Source organism: Sander lucioperca, chromosome 2, assembly GCF_008315115.2.
Source record: "Sander lucioperca isolate FBNREF2018 chromosome 2, SLUC_FBN_1.2, whole genome shotgun sequence".
In the NCBI taxonomy this organism is placed as follows: domain Eukaryota; kingdom Metazoa; phylum Chordata; class Actinopteri; order Perciformes; family Percidae; genus Sander; species Sander lucioperca.
Genome location: NC_050174.1, coordinates 19,223,894 through 19,244,254, shown reverse-complemented (window position 1 = coordinate 19,244,254; position 20,361 = coordinate 19,223,894). Strand labels below are relative to the sequence as shown.

Here is a 20,361-nt window from a genome sequence, read left to right as displayed (position 1 = left end):
GTTCATTTTCATGACTTCATCTGCTGCGGATAAACTGCTGGTGGTTGCTATGGATGCTGCTATCGCTGAAACCACGGAGCTAGCATGTTGTTTGTGTGTTTTGGACATAAATATTCCGGTTATGAGGCTTATCCCGTTTTTGATCATAATGGGTTGGGAGACACTCTATCCATAGATGTTAAACCTTTAAGCACTATTTCACACGAGAGGGTGGCATTTAACGTTGGCACCACAGTGATGCGGCTAGCACCGAGGTCCATACGATAAGCATCACTGAAGTGCTAGTCTCGCTTTGCCAGACCTTCCTCCACAGCGCTGCGGAGGAGGGTCTGGCTAGTCCATACAGCATTCCGGGATGGGAGAAAAACAGGCTCTGGTTTATTGGCATTTCTTTAAACCAATCACAATCGTCATGGGCGGCGCTAAGCGCCGGACAGAGCAACTGTGCTGCTGCAAAATAGCCTCAGGAAGGAACTTGTGCTTGTACATGTGTACGTTCAAAAGTTGTTTTAGTCGTACAACAGAAAACTCAGATTGAACAGATAGTCTAGCTAGCTGTCTGGATTTACCCTGCAGAGATCTGAGGAGCAGTTAACCATAGTCCTCATAAATCCACCAGAGTTTAAAAAAAACAAAAGGTAACGGACATCCAGCCGAAAAGAGTGTCATCCGGCGGAATTTCCGGCGGCAACAGAACAATCCCAGAAGTGGAACGTCGTGGATATACACTACTGAAGTGCCAATAATACAACCCTCGGGTGTAATATTGTGATTATACAACAACTTTATACAACAACGGTTACCAACTAAATTAAAATTATAATCAAACTGTATTTATATTGTGGGGTAATTCGCTCTCAAAATAAAATAGCAACAGACATTCTAGTCCCTCTATGTTTAGTCAGTTTGCAAACGTGTATCACACGGAGGAAGATTCACTAGGGATGGGGGATTGTTTGCTTTTTTCTGGCTCTCTGATTTGACCAATTATGCTTACTTTAAACTAAGGTGAGGACATCCTACCTCATTAACATATGGACACAGAAATACAGAAATAAATCAATGAAGGTGAACAAAAATGTAGAAATAAATTTAAAGCATGTATTTATTTATTGTATTTATATTTATACATTTATTTACTCATTTATTAATTTATTTATTGAGACTTAAGTCATGTTCCGTCCTCCATACTTCTACACTCAGCAATACTTTCATGTTCCCAGATTTCTTCAATAACAAAGTACCTCCTGAGTGAGTGAGTTGATCCTCTGTTGTAGGTTGGTGGTCTCTGATTGGATTACACTGGTATCCTTGATGATGGGCTCACAGGAACAGCACAGTATCCTTTCCTCTCCAAACTCACTGATCATAGGAAACTGAGAGGAGAGGAGAGGAAATTGACTTTCCAGAAAAGAATGCATTCATGCATTACAAGTCTGGAGCTCTGTAGTGATTTGCTAAAAATAGTTTTATTATTGTAGTTTCTGGGATCCCTTACTACCCTTATATCCCTTATTACAGGCACAAACAAACAAAGTGTAAGTTGTGTGCGTGTGTGTGTGTGTGTGTGTGTGTGTGTGTGTGTGTGTGTGTGTGTGTGTGTGTGTGTGTGTGTGTGTGTGTGTGTGCGCGCGCTGCTCTCCACCTTGACCTCGTAGTGTTTAAGTTTCCTCTTGATGCTGCTGTTCTCCCTCTCCAGACTCGCCAGCCGGGTCTTGATGTCATGATAGGCAGCGGCCAGGGCCAATCCTGACGCTGGATACATGTCCTCTGGCAGCCGATCAGCCGACCAGCTGATCCCAGGAACACCCACATCATCTCTCAGCCCCTCTCCTCCCAGCAGCCCCAGCTCTCCTCTGCGGAATAGATCCATCATCAGTTAGCTGTAGAAGTGGGAAAAAAAGTTGTAGTTGATCACTGGGAAAACACAGACTGGACTTTTGGGCAGACAGACAGAAAGGCTAGTAGCCATGTCAGCTCAGTAAGTCACTTTGCACTCTTCACCTCACACAGCAGGGGCACTAAATGGCAATCAATCTGCCAAGCCCCATGTCCTGGCAGCGATGACAGTCGCAGATAGTGTGTGTGTTTTCAAACGCAGCCAGGGGCCCACTGAGGCCACAAGCCAAAGGTTTGCTGTTTCCCATCTGCTGCTGTAAAATACATTGTTTGTTCCCTGGCCCCTGTCTCTCACTGGCAGTTTTGCACTTTTACCTTGCCCTGTTGTCTTACTGTTTACAATCCTCATAGAGCTCTTAGTTTACGCGTGCCGCGCGCATGTGTGTGTGTGTGTGTGTGCTTACCGGTATGTGTACTTACAGTTGTGTTCAGAATAATAGCAGTCCAACATCACTAACCTCATAAATCATTTTTTTTGGTAGAAGTGATATTTCTACATGGCAAATAATTTACTAGTAAGTGTTGTAGAGTCATAGAAAACCAACAGACCCAACAGTCATGACATGCATGGTGCTCATTCTGTGTAATTGAATCTGTAATTGAAAGGGGCATGTTCAAAATAATAGCAGTGTTGTGTTCAATTAGTGAGGTGATTGATTCTGTGAAGAAACAGGTGTCAATTATGGCCCATATTTAAGGAAGGAAGGAAGCAAATGTTGTACATGCTGGTTATAGTGCATTTCACACTCAGCAAAATGGGTCGTTCCAGACATTGCTCTGAAGAACAGCGGACTTTGATTAAAAAGTTGATTGGAGAGGGGAAAACATATAAAGAAGTGCAGAAAATTTTAGGCTGCTCAGCCAAAATGATTTCAAATGCCTTGAAATGGCATCCAAAGCCTGAACGATGTGAGAAAAAATGGTCAACTACCATTCGAATGGATCGAAGAATAGCCAAAATGGCAAAGGCTCAACCAATGATCAGCTCCAGGAAAATCAAAGAAGATTTAAAGTTACCTGTGAGTACTGTTACGATTAGAAGAAGGCTATGCGAAGCAAAGCTATCAGCTAGAAGCCCCCGCAAAGTCCCACTGCTGAAATAAAGACATGTACTGAATAGGTTGAAATTTGCCAAAGGACACACTGACTGGCCAAAGGAGAAATGGGGCAACATTCTGTGGACTGATGAGAGCAAAATTGTTCTTTTTGGGTCTAGTAGACAGTTTGTCCGACGACCCCCATGCACTGAATTCAAGCCACAGTACACTGTGAAGACAGTAAAGCATGGTGGTGCAAAAATCATGTTGTGGGGATGTTTCTCATACTGTGGTGTTGGGCCTATTTATCGCATACCAGGGATCATAGATCAATTTCAATACATCAAAATACTTGAATATATATGGATGATACGAAGTCTGAAAATATAAGATTAAAACTGCATTTAGCCTATCTGCAAGACCTCATGTAGAATAGTCTTGAGATGCTGAGCCAGAAGAGATCAGAGCAGCCTGGATGGAACATGCAGCTCTGCAGCACATTAATATTTCATACATGAGCATCAGTTCACAACAGCCATACTTTTGGTATATGGCGTTATATATGTGCCTCATTCCTGAGCGAGTAATTATATGTTTTGAGCACAGAGAACTATATTTTGCAAGCACATTACACACATTACATTTTGAACAGAAATTAACACTCACAAAAATAATTTTGTTTGAGCAAACAAAATTTTGAACATTAAACACTTCATTTCCTGCATTCAGGTGAATTTTAATGCACCTATTTCTACCTTTTTCTGAATCAATTTATGCTGGAAATATGTAAAGGGAAACATAGGGGACAATTCAAAATATAAAAACATAATGGAATATATTGCAATAAGGCTCTCGGGCATTCTGTATTGCTTTCAACTATTTATTCTCCTTTGGATCGACTTTTCTAATTATATCTGAGTCAGCACACATGTAGCCTAGGCATGACTTACTCTTCCCTCCTCTTTTATAGTAGTAACCTCCTTAAATGTGCATATGACAATTATTCACCTCAATGATTCATTAATTTATTTTAATGACTGTAATATTTCAGATGTATTTGAGCAAGATTTCTGCTCATGTTCAAAACTTTGTGCACATTCAAAATATAACTCATCCCATCTGTGTTCTCTGTGATTTGGAGGAGTCGTGGAGGAGTACTTAAACTTATGTTGTCCTTTTCTTTCACCTTATACTCAAAACGTATTCACTCCCTTATGGAGTTAGATTCCCCTTTACATCTTGTAGCACGTAACAACCAGAAACACCAGCACATTAGATTCATCCCCAAAACATGTAGGCTACGCACTGTAATGCAAGGTTAATAGAGCGGAGTCCTTATAGTTGCAATTTCCAAGTTGAACCACTTCTCACACCACTTTAACTGGAATGTAGCCTATTGGTAGAGCGCTTCTTGGCTTCAACTTGAAAAGTTGCGCTTTCAACACAGTCTAATCACCGTTGCTTACAGTCGCTATGGCGACAACACGTCATGGGCTTTGCTTATCTGATCTGCTGGATCTTCGAGTAGGTAGCCTACCGCGGCGGCGGTCTTGTAGTCTCCAAGTTCTCCCAAGGGGGTAAGCTTCTCCTCATAACCTTCTTATATACTGTCTATGCTCACAACACGTAGATACTATAGCACCATTTTGATGATAACAAGCACTCACCCCCCATTAGCATCCCTTTGACTGCCATTCATTTTGACGTCACTTTGACAGCGAATAACTTTACATCTGAAGCGTTTAAAGACTTTATTTGTCCATTTCTAAAGAAACACGACAATGTATAAAAGGCTCCATTACCTTGTATCTCACGGTATGGCTCCGTAGTAGACGTTTTTGTAAAAATAGCCTAATGATTGTGTCATAACCACGGGACTTACTGTCGCATAGTGGAGGAATTACCGTTTAGCACAGGAGAAGCTCGCGGGCAGTTTCAACTTACATTAGCTGTTTAAGTTTAATTACTAATGTTAACTGGCATTTTAGTTAGCAATAATTAGCCTGTGCCTATGTTATCTCCTTACATATACCTACGCTCTCCGTCTCTGCAAGACTGGGAATGATTGAGATTTCTCTTGGCACAGCTACCAGAAGATTTACAACTTCACGTCACATTTACGTCGTCTCTCTCAGTTGGAGGCTGCGCAGTAACGCTCAGCCATCACCGGAAAAGTGCTTCTGGTCTCCGTCCAGAGCAACGGGATCTGTTGGTATATAGGTCAATGGTAGTCTCTCCTACCTGTGTTGAGCGGGCAAGGTCTCACTGTAGGTTCATAGTCTTGACTTCTCACAGCGAGACATGCGATCAGGCACATGGAGAGACCGACGGACAGACAGACAGACACACACACACACACACACACACACACACACACACACACACACACACACACACACACACACACACACACACACACACAGTTTCCCCACTCATCCTGTCTCTTTCTATCGGAGAGAGAGAAAGAGAGAGATAGAGAGAAAGAGAGCAGCAGAGAGGGGAGGGAACGCTTTGTGACAGACACGGAGGTTTCATATTTGTCAGTTAACTTTTCAAAAATACATTCAGGGCTACATTCAAAACATGTCATGTCTCCATCGCTCTCAACCTCTTCACTCTGTGCACGCTCAACTCTTGACACACTCAAATTTTCACAGCGTTACAAGTGTGCCACAAAACCAACCAATCGGAGAATTAAAGGTCAACTCTCATTGGCTGTTCGTCTCCAATTAGATTGCAATTACCAGGAAACATTTGACACAACACCTGCAGTAATTCCCTAGCAAGGGGTATTTCTGCTGTTGCCAGGGGGTACTTGGAAAGATTGTGGAGCAGCTTAACTAATCAAAATAATAATTGAAATTATGATTTATTTAAAACAAGCAGCTAAAACAGCTCAACACAGATGTTTAAACATACAGTAGAGCGAAGTAATGAATGGTAGAAATAAATAGCTAAAAGTAGGACTACTGACTAAACAGTTCAAATGATTAGCTAAAAGTAATGGATGACTTAACCACACTTAAAGTAGAAGGCCTAGCTAGTATAATTTCTGACCAAACCAACCTAAATGTTTACAGTTCAATTGCATGAAAATGTAAGAATATTCACTTACTATAATAAATATTGCGAACACATTGGGAATTGATGGGGCGGGTATGTGAGTTAATATGACAGGGCTGTGGGGGAACCTCAGACCAGAAAGGTTGGAAAGCACTGATCTACAGTATTTTATATTATTTACCTACCGGTATATTACAGACATGCCTTAATAGTTGTGTTAATCATAATACAGTTGTGTTGTTTGAATTACAATAACATATCTCCTTGTGTGACTAACATCATCCTTCACAAGCAATCTAACGTCAGCCCAGCATGGATAAAATCTATGCATCGATTATGTCATCTGAACCCACCTAAAATGTCACAATACAGCCACATGTAAGAAGTTTGTAATACTGGTTACATAGTTATCGTGTTTTATTAACCTTGATTCTGTTTGCCAAGGCTATATTTTATTGGCTTGCAAAGTAGCTATCCATTGCTAACGCTAAGGTTTTTTATTTTTAACGTAATTTATGTCAAAAAGCAGGCCTACCTAACTAACGTTACTGCCAAAATACGGTTTAATTTGAAATAGATTTAAAAAAAAAAAATAAGGATATACAAATGTTACCATGCACAGTGCAAACCCATGACAACACTTCACGAGTCTTACAACACCTTCCGGTCTCCAGTAAAACCATATCTTGGCAGTAGTTAGCTAACGTTTCTGATTTTTGAGATAAATTAGCGTTAGCAACCGATAGCTCCTTCGCAAGCCAATATATCAACAGAATAAAGGTTAATAAAACACGGTAACAGGGACGGTTCTACAATGAATTACACCCAGGGCGAGACCCCCATCGAGCGCTTAAGTTCTGATAACTTATACTGCCATATTTTGTGCAGAGTTGTGTCCATTGTCTTTTGAAAATGTTGGAGGTGGAGATTATGCAACTTAAAAAGTGTGTTTCCTGTTGTAATTGCAATAGATAAATAACTGGATTCTCTTAAGTGTGTTTTTCAAATGTTCTAATGAAAGATTTGTGCAATTGAGAAATATAATTTTCTCTTTCACTTATGTTGTTATAATAATATATATATAAATGTGCTAAAAATATATACAATCAGCTATATAAAGAGCAGACAGCAACAATAATATAGAACATTAAGAATAATATGCAAATAAAATATAGAATAAATATTCTAAATAGCACAAATCCTTCATCACACAATGTGAAAACACACTAAAGAGAATCTAATTGTTACACTATAGCACTAAGAACAGAAAACACAAACTAAAACTAAAACCTGACCTTTTTGGCATTCCTTGATGCAAAATCATCAATGATGTTATCGTATGAAATCTGCTCCCCTATTGAATGATTGATACTGACGGAAAGGCCAGTGAGCCGTTCCTGGGACATGGTTGACCTCAGGTATGACTTGATCAACTTTAGTTTTGAAAAGCCCCTCTCTGCTTGAGCCACACTGACTGGCAGAGTAAGTGCAATCCTGACAGCAGTCCAAAAGTTAGGGTAGATCTCCGATAGATCCTTATCATCCCCCGTTCCCCCCCTTGTCCGGACCGTTCGATTTGGGAGACCAAGCAACATAGGCGCCGATTTGTTTTCCTCCGTGGATGCTTGGGCACTACCTTTAAAAATAGTCAAAAATTTTTTGCATTTCAGACGGCCGACAGGAACACACACGCCTATCAACTTGATAATAAAGCCGTAAAGTAGGCTATCTTTCAACTCAGGATAGGATTGGAGATAAAAAGTTTAACTGACACATAACCGCGAAATGAAATGATAGATAATACAGTAGAAAACCGCTTAGAGATTTTTTTTTAAGTGCCCGCCCCCATGTGTCATGAAAAAATGCCGCCCTGGGCAGCTGCCCAGTTAGCCTGTGCCAAAAACTGCCACTGCATGGTAATGTAACCAAAGTATTAAAAACTACTTACATGTGGCTATAGTGTGACATGTAGGTAGGCCTACTGCTGTTCAGTCTCGCATTGTGAGACCTAACTTAACTTTTTTTTATTGTCTTTATTTTAACAACATTCAAAGACAGGAACAGAAATAAATAAAACACAAATATGCACTGAACTAACAAACACATTTTTTTTTACAAAAGATCTTATAGTGGGTACATAGGTTGATTAATGTTAAGAGGTGTCTCTTAAAGGGGTGGTTCAGAATTTTGGACATAGGACCTCATTTCCAGGTTAGCCATTGTGTTATTTATCAGTGGAGACTGATCAACACTTTTCATCCAGTCCTTCCAGTTGCAGAGTTCGCTGGTGCTAGGCTAACGCAACACTAAAAACAGTCTTACCCACTCCACAGTACACCCGAGGCAAATAAATTATAACCCCAGACTATCGATGTAAATGTCTGTGTTGATAGAATAATGTTAGAAATAAAACTACCCTTGCATCGCATTGCAATAGTTATACTTTGTTCCCTGTAGTTGGTAGCATAGGCTACAGCAGCGGCGGAGTGATATTACCTAGGTTACTGAGAAAGCCGGTTTCCATGACAAGCACGCAAGTGTAATTACCTGCCACTGCAATTTGCATGTAAACTGTCCAAGCTTACATGACTTTTTCTTCAGCAATTACCTAAAGTTAGCGGTTAGCCCAGCCAGGTATCTACCAAGAATGTAGCTATACCGTTAGCTAACGTTGTCACTCTCCACAATGCATTGACCTGTAACGTTATCTCCACTAACGTTGTCAGTCTCAATCTATCAGTAGCAGCTAGGCTAACATTATGAAAGGGGCTAGCTTTATTAGCTAGAGTAGCCTACCAAAAGTTATTACCTGTTCATCAGTAGCTGTTGGTGCATCTAGAAAGACGGATGGAACCGCATTCGTTGTCAGTGACTTGTGGTCCTTTAGATTGCGGGGTTTTTCAAAGTCGTCTGGTCTAAAATGATCGCTACACATTCGCCACTTGAGTAGAGTCTCCGGTTCCTTTCTGGGGAAATTTGTGGAAACTTTGTGGTGCCCATCTGTTTGATTTATTTTTACAATGTCTAAATGCACACTGAATCACCACGTTGCCTAGTCCTTAGTTTCCAATCCAATGCTTGAATACCACTGTACTAGGCTACTACTAGGTGTCCCGACTGGAGTGCGGTTCTCTGTTTACTTTTCGACGCAGTACTACTAACCGTAAGTAAAAGTGAAATTCCGCCGCTGCTGAGAAACTAGTCCCTCAAAATGTAATGGTATCATTGAGATGCAAGGGTAGTTTTATTTCTAACATTATTTTATCAACAGACATTTACATCGATAGTCTGGCGTTATAATTTATTTGCCTCGGGTGTACTGGGGAGTGGGTAAGAAGTTTTTAATGGCAGGCTAGCAGATACTGTTGACTTGCGCTAGCCTAGCACCAGCGAACTCTGCAGCTGGAAGGACTGGATGAAAAGTGTTGAAAACGGTCTCCACTGATAAATAACACATTGGCTAACCTGGAAATTAGGTCCTATGTCAAAAATTCTGAACCACCCCTTTAAGAGACACCTCTTTAACCTTATGTGTAATCAGATGTTTTCGTAAGCACCAGATTTTCTTCCAGTTTAAGTCTGGAGTGACATTATTCCAGCAAGAGACCACATTTGGAACAGAGAAAATTTCATTTTGAAATAAAGCACGTATATCACAGTTATTATTGCTCTTTGTTGACGAGAAACAGATTTGGCCAACTCCAGTAGCAACAGGGTCTAATGGCCATAAAGTTATCTCAGGTGCTACTGAGTTCCTGAGCAGTTGTACAGCACCAGAGGGAATTGCATCAAACACTAAAGCATATTCCTTCAGTGGGATAGGAATTGGATATTGTTCTAGAAATTCATAGTATGACAACAAATCTGCTTTTATTGGCTAAATTCTTCCTCTTATCGATAGATCCCTTTGAAGCCATAAGTTTAATTTCTTTTGTGTGTTATCTATGATAGTATTGTAATTCAAAGAGCGGACAGCCCGTCACAAAATAATTTTTGATCAATCTCAATAATAGAGTTTATTTCTGCGAGAAAACCCAAAAAAGTGTTAGCTGATATCTCGCTATATTATTATTTATACAATATTTTGTAAAAAGTGGAACAGAAAGTAGCTATCTTTTTAGGATCGTCAGTAATAACACAATTGATACTACATTTTCTAACAGAATTGTATTTACTTCAAGACTTTTCTAATCGGAAAAAAATATGCTATGTTTTGCTCTACTTCCTCCAGCCATTTTCTCCTTGACCTCACAAAAGCTCCCTCTGCTTTCGTTCTGTGTATTTCATTTAGCTTATTTTGCAGTGACAACAAATCTTGTAAGTCACTATCTGATACATTTTCAGGTGAGATTTGCACAGTTATTCTAGTAATTATTTGTGTTTCCTCCCATTTTCTAGATTTGGACAAAGAGGACCCATAGTCTCTATACTTAGCAACCTCAAAATTAAAGAGGTCCCAATTTCTGAAAAAGCATTTATCAATTGAGGCCTCAAACAAAAAATAGTTTATCAATGTTTGGATCTCTTTGATCACAACATCATGTTGCAGAACAGAATTATTTAGTTTCCAGTTAAGTGCCTCTAAATGAGTGAGTAGAGTCTGATTTAAATGAGATTTGTAACGACACAACTCTATGGTCTGTTAATGGAGTCATATGTATGTTAACATTAATGTTATTTACATCTAAACAATCAGAAATTAACCAATAATCAATGTGTGACATGGAGGTTCAGGCCTTATTATTCCACGTATAAAGTTTGCCATTAGGGTTTTTGACCCTCCATATATCTGTCAAATGAAACTTGTGCATAAATAGCTGCAAACTAACAGCTGCAAAGTTGTTTCTACTTTGAGGCCACCTATCTAATGCTCCGTCAAGCTCAATGTTGAAATCTCCACCCACACAAAATAGAATATTAGGGGATTTGGATAACCAGTGTGTAAACTTCTAAGACATCAAACAAAAAGTAATTTTCACATTTAGAGTTAAAACCATACAGTTGGCAAGAAGCAGAATCTTGTCATCCATATAATAACCAATGACACATAACTGCCATTATGGTCACTTTTTGAGTGCAAAATAGAATCATGAAAGTTGTTTTTTAAAATAGCAACCCCTGCAGATCTTACTGAACCGTGCAAAAACCATATGTCTTTTCCCCACTGAGATTTCCAAAAAGAAACGTCATTACCTACTGAATGAGACTCTTGAAAGAAATTAATTTCTGCTGTTTATAAAATAAAAAAATAAAAAATAATGTTTTATGCTTAACATTTTCTCTTAACCCCCTGGCATTGAGATAAAAAACCGATAAAGGCAGTGTAATAAATGTTGAGGTCGATGCTTACAGCCTTGAAAGTCCTGTGTTGTTTGACCCATCCATCACCCTGACCAACCTCCCTACGTGGATTTTTGGCTTTTTATACTACTCCCTACCATTTTCGTGCTGTGACCACGAAATATGCTTCTCATTGAAATACATTACTTCACATTTTCGTGCTGGCCACCACGAAAAAAACGTCCCCGTGAACACGTATCAATAGATTAAATAACGTGACCATTTCACGAACTGCCATGAGACTGGGCTGAATTATACATGTATATGTAAATGAGTAATGATTTTGTATTTTTCCCAATAACTTTAGGCTTTCAGAAAAATGTAAAACTGCATCTTGCAGGAACCAACTGTTATATTCCTATAACCTTATGAGCTTTTACAGCTAGGCACTTTAGAACTACTGTACACTAACTACTCCTTTAACTACTATTTATAGCAATGTATATGCTTATTAAACAGAGCACTTTATACCCTTAAAGAAGTTTCCATCTGAGCAGGTGCAGAGTTATTTCAGGTGGAAACAGCGATGGATGGATCTCCTTCCCCTCAATTATCACCCGAGTCCCAGCAAAGTGGGCCTTCTTTCCTTCCTTTCTAACGGCATCAGTCAAGGGCCAGAGCTTTTCCTGCACTGTCTTGTCAGCAGTCGTCAGGTCTTCCATGAATCTCAGTTTATTCTCTGCGAGAAAGCTGCAGCCCTTAGCTTTCCTCCACACCAGGTTGCATGCAGACCTGCTGATGAAGTGGATAATGATTGTCCTCGGTCTCTTCTGCTTGTTGTCATAACGACCCAAACGATGCACAATGTCAATATCCTCACTGACCTTTGCCTGGGTCTCACTGATTAGTGCACAGCAAATGTCGGCAACTTTGACTTTGATGTTTTCCTGTCTGTCTTCTGGGATGCCATCTTCGCTGATATATTTCTGCCTCGTTAATTCTTAGCTCCAAGGTCGACAGCCTCTGGACGTTATTCTCACCTGTCACCTTCACTGACCATACATCAGATTTCAGAGTTTCAATTTCTGCAAACATAAAGTCAATGGATTTTTTTAAGCCGTCAAAGCTGACCGTGTTGTGGTTTATCATGCTCTCAAGATTGTCGGCGCTCTCATTGATTAGGCCAGCAACATCATTCTGCAACTCAGCCAGTGTTATATTCTCTTTCCCTTTGGTTTGGATGGAGAGTCAGGGTCGGAGTCTGGCAAAGGTGACAGTGCTGGGGCTAACGTTACAGTAGTCATGCTCTGACATAGTAGGGACTGCCGACTCAGCACTAGCCTGGGCATTGGCCGTTACCTTCATACCTCTGGTTGAAGTATCTGTTGTCTTCTTGGAGAGGGGTTTTCCTTCTTTTTCCTTTCGTTTGACACCCTGCTCAGACCAGGGCATATTTACAGCAGTTCAGTTTTAGTTGACGTTAACGTTACCTGGTTTTTAAGTTAACGTAAGACTGTTTATGTGTTTTAATGTGTTTTAATCCAGTAACGTTAGTCGAACAGTTCCACTGTAGTCAGTATATGATGTACCAGTTTGCTGACCAGCAGGTGATGACTGAAAAATCTGTTCCTCCTAGATTTGTGTTGCCTGCTACTTTGGATCTAATTGGAGACAAACAGACTATCAGAATTGACCTTTAATTCTCCGATTGGTTGGTTTTGTGGCACACTGTGAACATTTGAGTGCGTGTGTCAAGAGTTGAGCGCGCACAGAATTGAGAGCGAAGGAGACATGACCGGAGTGCAGGTAGACTGCACGCAGAGAAAGGGTTTTTGAGAGGGCACATGAGTAAATTGCATGAGAGGGGTTATTATTGCACGTTAATATGGATAATAGCGAACATGCAAATACATTTATTGAGCACGGAATATGTTTTTGTTTGCTCAAACAAAATTATTTTTGCAAGTGTTAATTTCTGTTCAAAATGTAATGTAATGTGCTTGCAAAATATAGTTCTCTGTGCTCAAAACATACAATTACTCGCTCAGGAATGAGCCACATATATAACGACATATTCCTTTACAACAGCCACACATGTATGAATGCACAAATCCCTATACTGAAGTACATTGTTTAATAATCAAGAAATGAAGCATAGTTATCATATAACAGAATAACTTAAGTTGAAACTTTATTCAGCAGAAGAATGAGAGCGTTGTGATGTTGTCATGCACCACAAAACCTCCTAAGCTGTATTCAGACTGAATGTGTAGTACATTTTTGGGAAAGTGCAAGTGTATACAATGCAAAGATGTGTTGACACAAATAGTAGCAAATTTGCCCTGGTGGGCACAAACTGAGGTGAAGACATGTTAGAGTTAAAAATGTTTCCACTTGAGTGGAAAATTGGTGTTTATCCTGAGGCTTTATGACTCCACTGTATTTACATACGAAGACAAGAGGAAAAGGAAGAGGCCTGGAGAGACATTACAGCGAGAGTCCCTGGTGGCTATGAGATACGTCAAAAGCTGAGCTGTCACACAGACACAGCACAGGCACACACATTGTTGCTGTGTATCTTGCTAACAAGCTAGAGCTAACTGTAAAACCGGTGAATAAACAGTGTGCAAAAAAACAGTCCAATGGTCACATTCACGTGGTGTTTTTCATGCCTTTACATTTATTGTCAGATATAGTGATGCGAAAAATGGCAGGGGTTGAAAGTTAAAAATGTAAATTTTATGTAAGTGAGGGGAAATTTATCTGGAGCTCTGTAGTGATTTGCTAAAAACAGACAATAAAAGGTGATGTAGTTGTTGGAGCGGTAGGTTTTCTTTACTAGGTGTGGATAAATGTCTGATGAGTTTTGCTATTGTAGTTTCTGGGAGCCCTCTTTTGTGTATCTCATGCCTCGAAGATTACGGGTACAAATAGAAACAAAGTGCAACTTGGCATAAAGTCACGTAAATTGTTGTTGAACGTCGTAGGTTTCTTATTAACATAATTACTAGCATACTTGCTAGCTTGTGAGCGTTGACAGCAATGTGAAAAGAATGTGTATGCATATTTCTGTCTTTGTGTACTACACCCTGACACGTGATGTATTCTGTCCTTTAGGTTGTTGGATGTTGTTGAATTTATACTTGATTAATAATGGGGAAATCTGGCCTGTGCATTTGACACATCCTAACTGTTTAGGAGAAGCAGCTGCCACGGTGCAGTGCTCGAAGGCCAATTTGAATTCGGAGGCCAGTGACTTGCAAGAGCATAGTACTGTAGAATAGAATAATAAAATTGACAGTATTTTGATCATTTAAACTGAAGCAACACACAAATATAACTCTCCCTCGCTCTCCTTTACTAGTATGCTATTTATCCCATGGGTGTGGGTGTGTGTGTGTGTGTGTGTGTGTGTGTGTGTGTTGGGGTGTGTGTGTGTGTGTGTGTGTGTGTGTGTGTGTGTGTGTGTAGAGCCTAAAGGCAGCTGCAGTAGCAGTGCCGGAGAGAGGTCAAAGCATATAACTCCCACTCTTACAGCTCTCTTACTCTCTCTCTCTCTCTCTCTCTCTCTCTCACACACACACACACACACACACACACACACACACACACACACACACACACACACACATTCAGCCTACACACATTCAGCCCACACACTGCTTGTGTCTACCCTCTATCTATTGACCTCTTCCTCTATATCTCCCTCTCAGTTCTATTGACTTTTTATTGCAGGAGCACACATACAGTACCAGCCAAGAGCAAATCAGGGCAGGACCATATGTCTTCATCACATGTTTTTTTTCATTTATTAATGGACTAACGGTCCACTTTACCCACAACCCCCTGTGGTCATACACAAAACGCAGTGGATTGTCTCATCCCCATAGTGTGTGCAGTGTTGGCCTTCATGTTGACCGCATAGCTATAGTGATAATGCAACCATCAGTGTTATCTAAGATTTTTTAGGGTTAGGTTATGAGACAGCACGGATGTGTAATAAAATACACTATCCAGTTTCATCAGAATAAATGTTTAAGCTTGGACCATATCTCAGACTCTGCTGTTTTGTTTTTGACATCTAAAAAATAAATCTGTCTTTTGAGTCCTCCAATTTTACGGAAGTGCAAAACTAAATTACTCGAGTACCCTTTTAACAAATTACTGCTCTCTCTAGTTACTTAATTTGTGCTGTTGAATTTAAGTTATAGTTAGGGGATGTCAAAGGTGAAATAGACACTTGCCACTGTGCACATGTGGAAGCATCAATCATTTTCATTTTGGTCACAGACACAATGTCAGCGAGCAATTTGTACTGTGGATTCTTCAGCACAAGTAAGTTCAAGAATGGGACCATGTAAATTGTGTTAGTGACACCTGTGTTGCTTGTTATTTATTTTCCATTGGCAGTACAGAATGTTATTGTTACACCACAATAAAAAGACATCTAAAATGTGAAGTTGTAATTCAGCTTTAGACACTTAAGTGAAATTGCTAAACTTAAAGTAAATAATATGGCCTAATTTGATCCTACAGTGTTGTTACTCTGCACTTGCTTTTTGATCATTATTACAAATACTAATGCAAAATGATCATCTTAAATAGAAGATATAATGTCTCTCGCATCACATAAATTATGAACAGGTAAGTAAGTAGTCTTGAAGAGGGTTCTTTTGTTTTCTGTCTCGGTTTTAACTGTCTCTCATTTGGACTCGGTCTTGTCTTGGACTCAAACCTCTTTGGACTCGGTCTTGACTCTGTCTCGACTAGTCCTGGTCTTGGACTTGTCTTGGACTCGACAAAGGTGGTCTTGACTACAGCACTGGAGAATAAAATGTCCCACTCATTACATATCCTGGCCACAATTCATTACCCAATTTTAAGGGATCCTAAATGAACAATGATTAATTATGTTTACGTAAAAACTCTACAAAACTCCTTATTTTCCGTATATGTATTTTAGTCAGGTCTTAAGTACACACGGTACACACACATACCAACTTAAAGCATGCTCTCCAACCCACTTTATCTCCCTCTACCTTCTTCAACAAACAGTTCTGTTGTTACAGCCAAGTCCATTTTAAACAAAGCTCTCTGCTTCTCTTGGACCTATTGGACTTAATCCAGCTGCTGTACCAGAGAATGATTGAGCAGACCACCCACCTCCAGCTAGTTTTAGTTTTTCAGATGAAGAGAAAAATGTAGTGAGGAGAAATGACAGGTAAGGAAACTGCATTTCAGTTAGCCTATTTAAGAGTCATGCAGATAGATCCGGGGAATAAGAGATAGCTAAAGCCAGTTGTTTTTTACAGAAAAGGTGAGGTATTCAATATCAATTTCAGTTAGTGCGTCATTTAAAAAATGCAGTCAGCTCGCAGTGGCAGTATTTTTTCTTAAAAACTAAGACAATGTTTGCCAATACACGCACATCTTCTATTAACATCTCGTGCACATGAAGGTCCCTTGAATTGAGGTCCAGTCAACTGGGCATCATATATTTTATCAACCAACTAGTATGCTTAATCAGGTACATTGATCAAATAAACTAATGTTAAAATTAATAATAACATGTAACCACTAGCCATTGCTAACAGTTCTACTAGCTACTGTTCTGCAAGGGCCTAAAGCGAAAACCCAAATGCGACCCCAACTCTACCTGACTGAACCTGACGGGTACTGCCAAATTTGAGACCCACACTCAACCCAAAACTCAAAGCTACTGTAGATGTTTTGCCCACTTTTAACGCAATTTACATAGAGTCAGAGAGTCAGTCAAAAACAACCAAACCTAAACCCAACCAGAGCCTACAGCTTTATGCAACAAAATGGCTCGAATGACACTAGATTGACACTTGGACTGTCACTTTTTTTTAAACGTTTTAACTAATTAGAACTAATATGGAAATGTAATTATTTTAATTGTAAGCCATGCTGAAGAACTGATGTTTTGTTTATTTGTCTCGCTTGAGTGACAAGCTAATGTCAGTAAGGCAAAGAGCCTCACCTTTATCCACAATGTTGTGAACCAAAAACACAATCCACACAGTATTTCTCAGATGACTGAGGGCGTTTTCACACCTGTAGTTCGTTTGCTTTGGTCCTAATCAGTTGGTGAGTTACAATTTGCCCTCGGTCGGTTTAATTTGGTTTGGTTTCACACCTGGAAAAATCCAAGAGTACCAAAATGCGTCATTACAAATCAGGCAAGGACATCCAGCCCTCTTATTGGTCGGATATGTCTGGGGGCGGGAGCAAGAAAGTAAATACAGGAAGAAGGTCCTGTGTCATTTCATTAAAATTATCAAACATTGTTTCGCAAGAGACGTTACTACATCTGCTCTGGTCACCGAGACTTTGCTCTGCTCTGCCGGCGTCTGTCTCCAATTCTAGCGGCAGCTGGTTTGACCACGGAGATGCGAGTGATGGACGGCAAGCTTGACCGCAGTCTATTTCTGCGAGAGAAACACTGCAAGCTGCTACAGTTTGCTGCTCTGCTGCATCGCAGATTGCTAAACACCTGACTACAGGAGACATTAGCTCAGACTTGCGGAGTTTGAGACGAGACGATCCACTTCCTCCCACTGTACAAAAGTGAAGCTAAAATATACCAGACATGGTACACCATCTTGTAATTTTGGAGCCAGAGTCTGCGCAGTAGTGATCGGGCGGTGAAGCCCCAATATTGAAGTCCTGCCCATTCACAAGCCCGACCAATCGCGAGTCAATCACAGCTGTCAATCATGAAGTTTCCCCCCGTTTTTTTTGGCATCAAATAACTAATAAAAAACAAACTGATCAGAAAAATGAACACTTCAACAAACATCAGCATGATCAGTATACCTGAAATGATAGAAACCATCTTTGGGAAAAATGTATAAGACGTGTTCTTTGAATTTTTTGTCTGGCCAAAGTCCCATCTGCTAACATTGAGGAGACGAGTCACCAAGGGGCGATCCAGATGTTTTGGCTTCACTTAAAGTATATGCATCAACCCCTTGTTGGGACCAGCTGTATGGCGTCAGATTAATGATATATCTCGCAAGAGCGATATAATTTCACACACGCAGATATTACTCTTCGCGCACCAATTCAATCGAGAGTTGTACAAGCAGCTGCGATCGTGAAACTAAATATAGGGAGAAGGAAAGAATGGCACCTGCGTGTAAAAAACTAAGCAGTACGCGCACAGAGCAGTCGCAATTGGTGCACGGAAAAGTAATATCTGCGTGTAAGCTTGTGACACCCCATAACATAAACCGAACGCCATACAGCTGGATATGGTTTGGATAGCAGAAATTTACAGGCTAACATAAATGCTAATGAGAGTCACTGAAGAGCTGCCCGAGATAGGTTCAGGAGGTTTTTAGCGTAGCTTAGCACACAGAGTGGACACAAACAATTTCAAGTTAAAAATGACTAAACAATGCATTCCATCAACTCCAAATATGTCTAATTTGCATGTATTGTGTTTATTCAACATACATTCTAAATTCTAAACTTAAAACTAGAATTACCGCCTCGTGGTTGTATTACATCCATGTCTGTCCAGACTCATATAATATATAGAAGTTTCATAAAAATCTCTTTTTCAAGAGTGATCTGGCCAAGAGGGCAAAATAAACATAAACAAAAAAAAACAGACAAAACAGCCACACACTACAAATGAGTGAGCACAATAGCCAATTAAAATGTGATCAAAAAAAAGAAAACAGTTATAACGCATAGCTTTAAACATAAGGTAAAACAATCTGTGTAAGACAAAAGGATTTTGAATTAGCAAAATCTACAGTTAGATAACAATGTAATACACTAAGTCAGGCATCAGTGAGATGGATCAGGGATTAAATAGTCAGTTGTAAGTCAGACACAGTTCTCAGTTCTGCCACAAAAAAGGACCTAAAGAGCTGCTCAATGAGCTAAGGACCTCCTACATGGCTGCCATTGAGGACACGGGTGAGATAACACCAGCTGAATTGTGGAACAGTTTTACCTCATCTACTCTGGATCAACAGAACAGTACAGTACATTTCCAGCCTGACGTTTCGCACATGGCACATGCATGAGTTTTGGGACTGATTGGTGGGATTCACCACAATTCAGGTACAAAACAGAAGAGGATCATGAAAGCGTATTTGCGTTCTGCTGAAAAATGTGTCCAAGCTAATGCTTGTTTAATTAGGCTAATGTTTAATTAAAATCATATCTGATTGACTGGATAAGATGTTTAATTGCATATTTAGTTTATAAATACTACACTGGTAGTCTATGTCATTCCCCAAGAGTGTAATATACAGTCCTTATGTTTAAAACAGATGTGTTTCCATACTTGGATGCACACAATTCCTAGTAACAGGGATTATTTAAAGTTTAAAAATAACAATTCTGGTTACAAAATATTTCAGCTCAACAGCTTCATTCTAAAATGAAGTAATCCTCACCCAGACTTTTAATTCAATTATAAACTGGACTTTAAAAACACGTAATGCTGTTCAAGATATTTGATAGAAGAATGCCTAAAAATCTGTACATTCTTTGGGAAAAACATGATAGTTGCCAGTTAAGGAAAACAATCATCCTGTAGAGCCTACGTCCTATTTTGTATCTAATCGTTCTCTAACTGTCTATCATTCTGAAAACAGACCACAACAAATATTCTGGATTTTTACTGCTGCCACCTATGTTATGTACATCTGTACATAACATAGGTAGTAGGAATCTGGGGTAAACAGCATTACTAATCTTGAAAAAATATGTTTGTTATGTTGTTATGAGTTCACAGAATTAAGGGCGATATTTCCCCAGTAATATAACTTTTGCTGCATTGATTTCTAAAAGATTTGGGGCTTTTGAGAAAACATTAGGGCTGGAGCCCCAGAAGCCCTAAAAGGAGTCACAGCTTGCAAAAAAAATTATTTTATCATTCAGCTGACTGAATATTTTGTCATCCAGATGGTTAGAAAAGATTTGAGAATTCTGCAAATATGTCAAACAGTGGCAATTGGCAAACATCGCTGGTTAATTATCTTTTACAGAAATAGATGACCACCAAATACATGCTAGGCCTACATGAGAGGCACAAACT

The 20,361-nt window shown here is 39.7% G+C and overlaps 1 protein-coding gene across 5 annotated transcripts in view; it reads right to left on the bottom strand.

Annotated features, from left to right (window-relative positions):
* Positions 1–20,361, bottom strand: part of LOC116062908 (TANK-binding kinase 1-binding protein 1-like) — a 42,511-nt gene that overhangs the window by 21,386 nt on the left and 764 nt on the right. The window contains exons 1-3 of one of the 5 annotated variants that reach the window (XM_031317697.2): positions 5,178–5,271; positions 1,646–1,883; positions 1,245–1,376 (exon numbers count right to left, since the gene is read on the bottom strand). In XM_031317697.2, the coding sequence (XP_031173557.2) occupies positions 1,245–1,376; positions 1,646–1,876 (363 nt within the window). In that variant the 5' untranslated portion in view covers positions 1,877–1,883; positions 5,178–5,271. Of the gene's footprint in view, positions 1–1,244; positions 1,377–1,645; positions 1,884–5,177; positions 5,272–20,361 lie in introns of those variants that run through there. The other 4 variants (XM_035994587.1, XM_035994589.1, XM_031317687.2 and 1 more) reach the window with 4 other exon arrangements.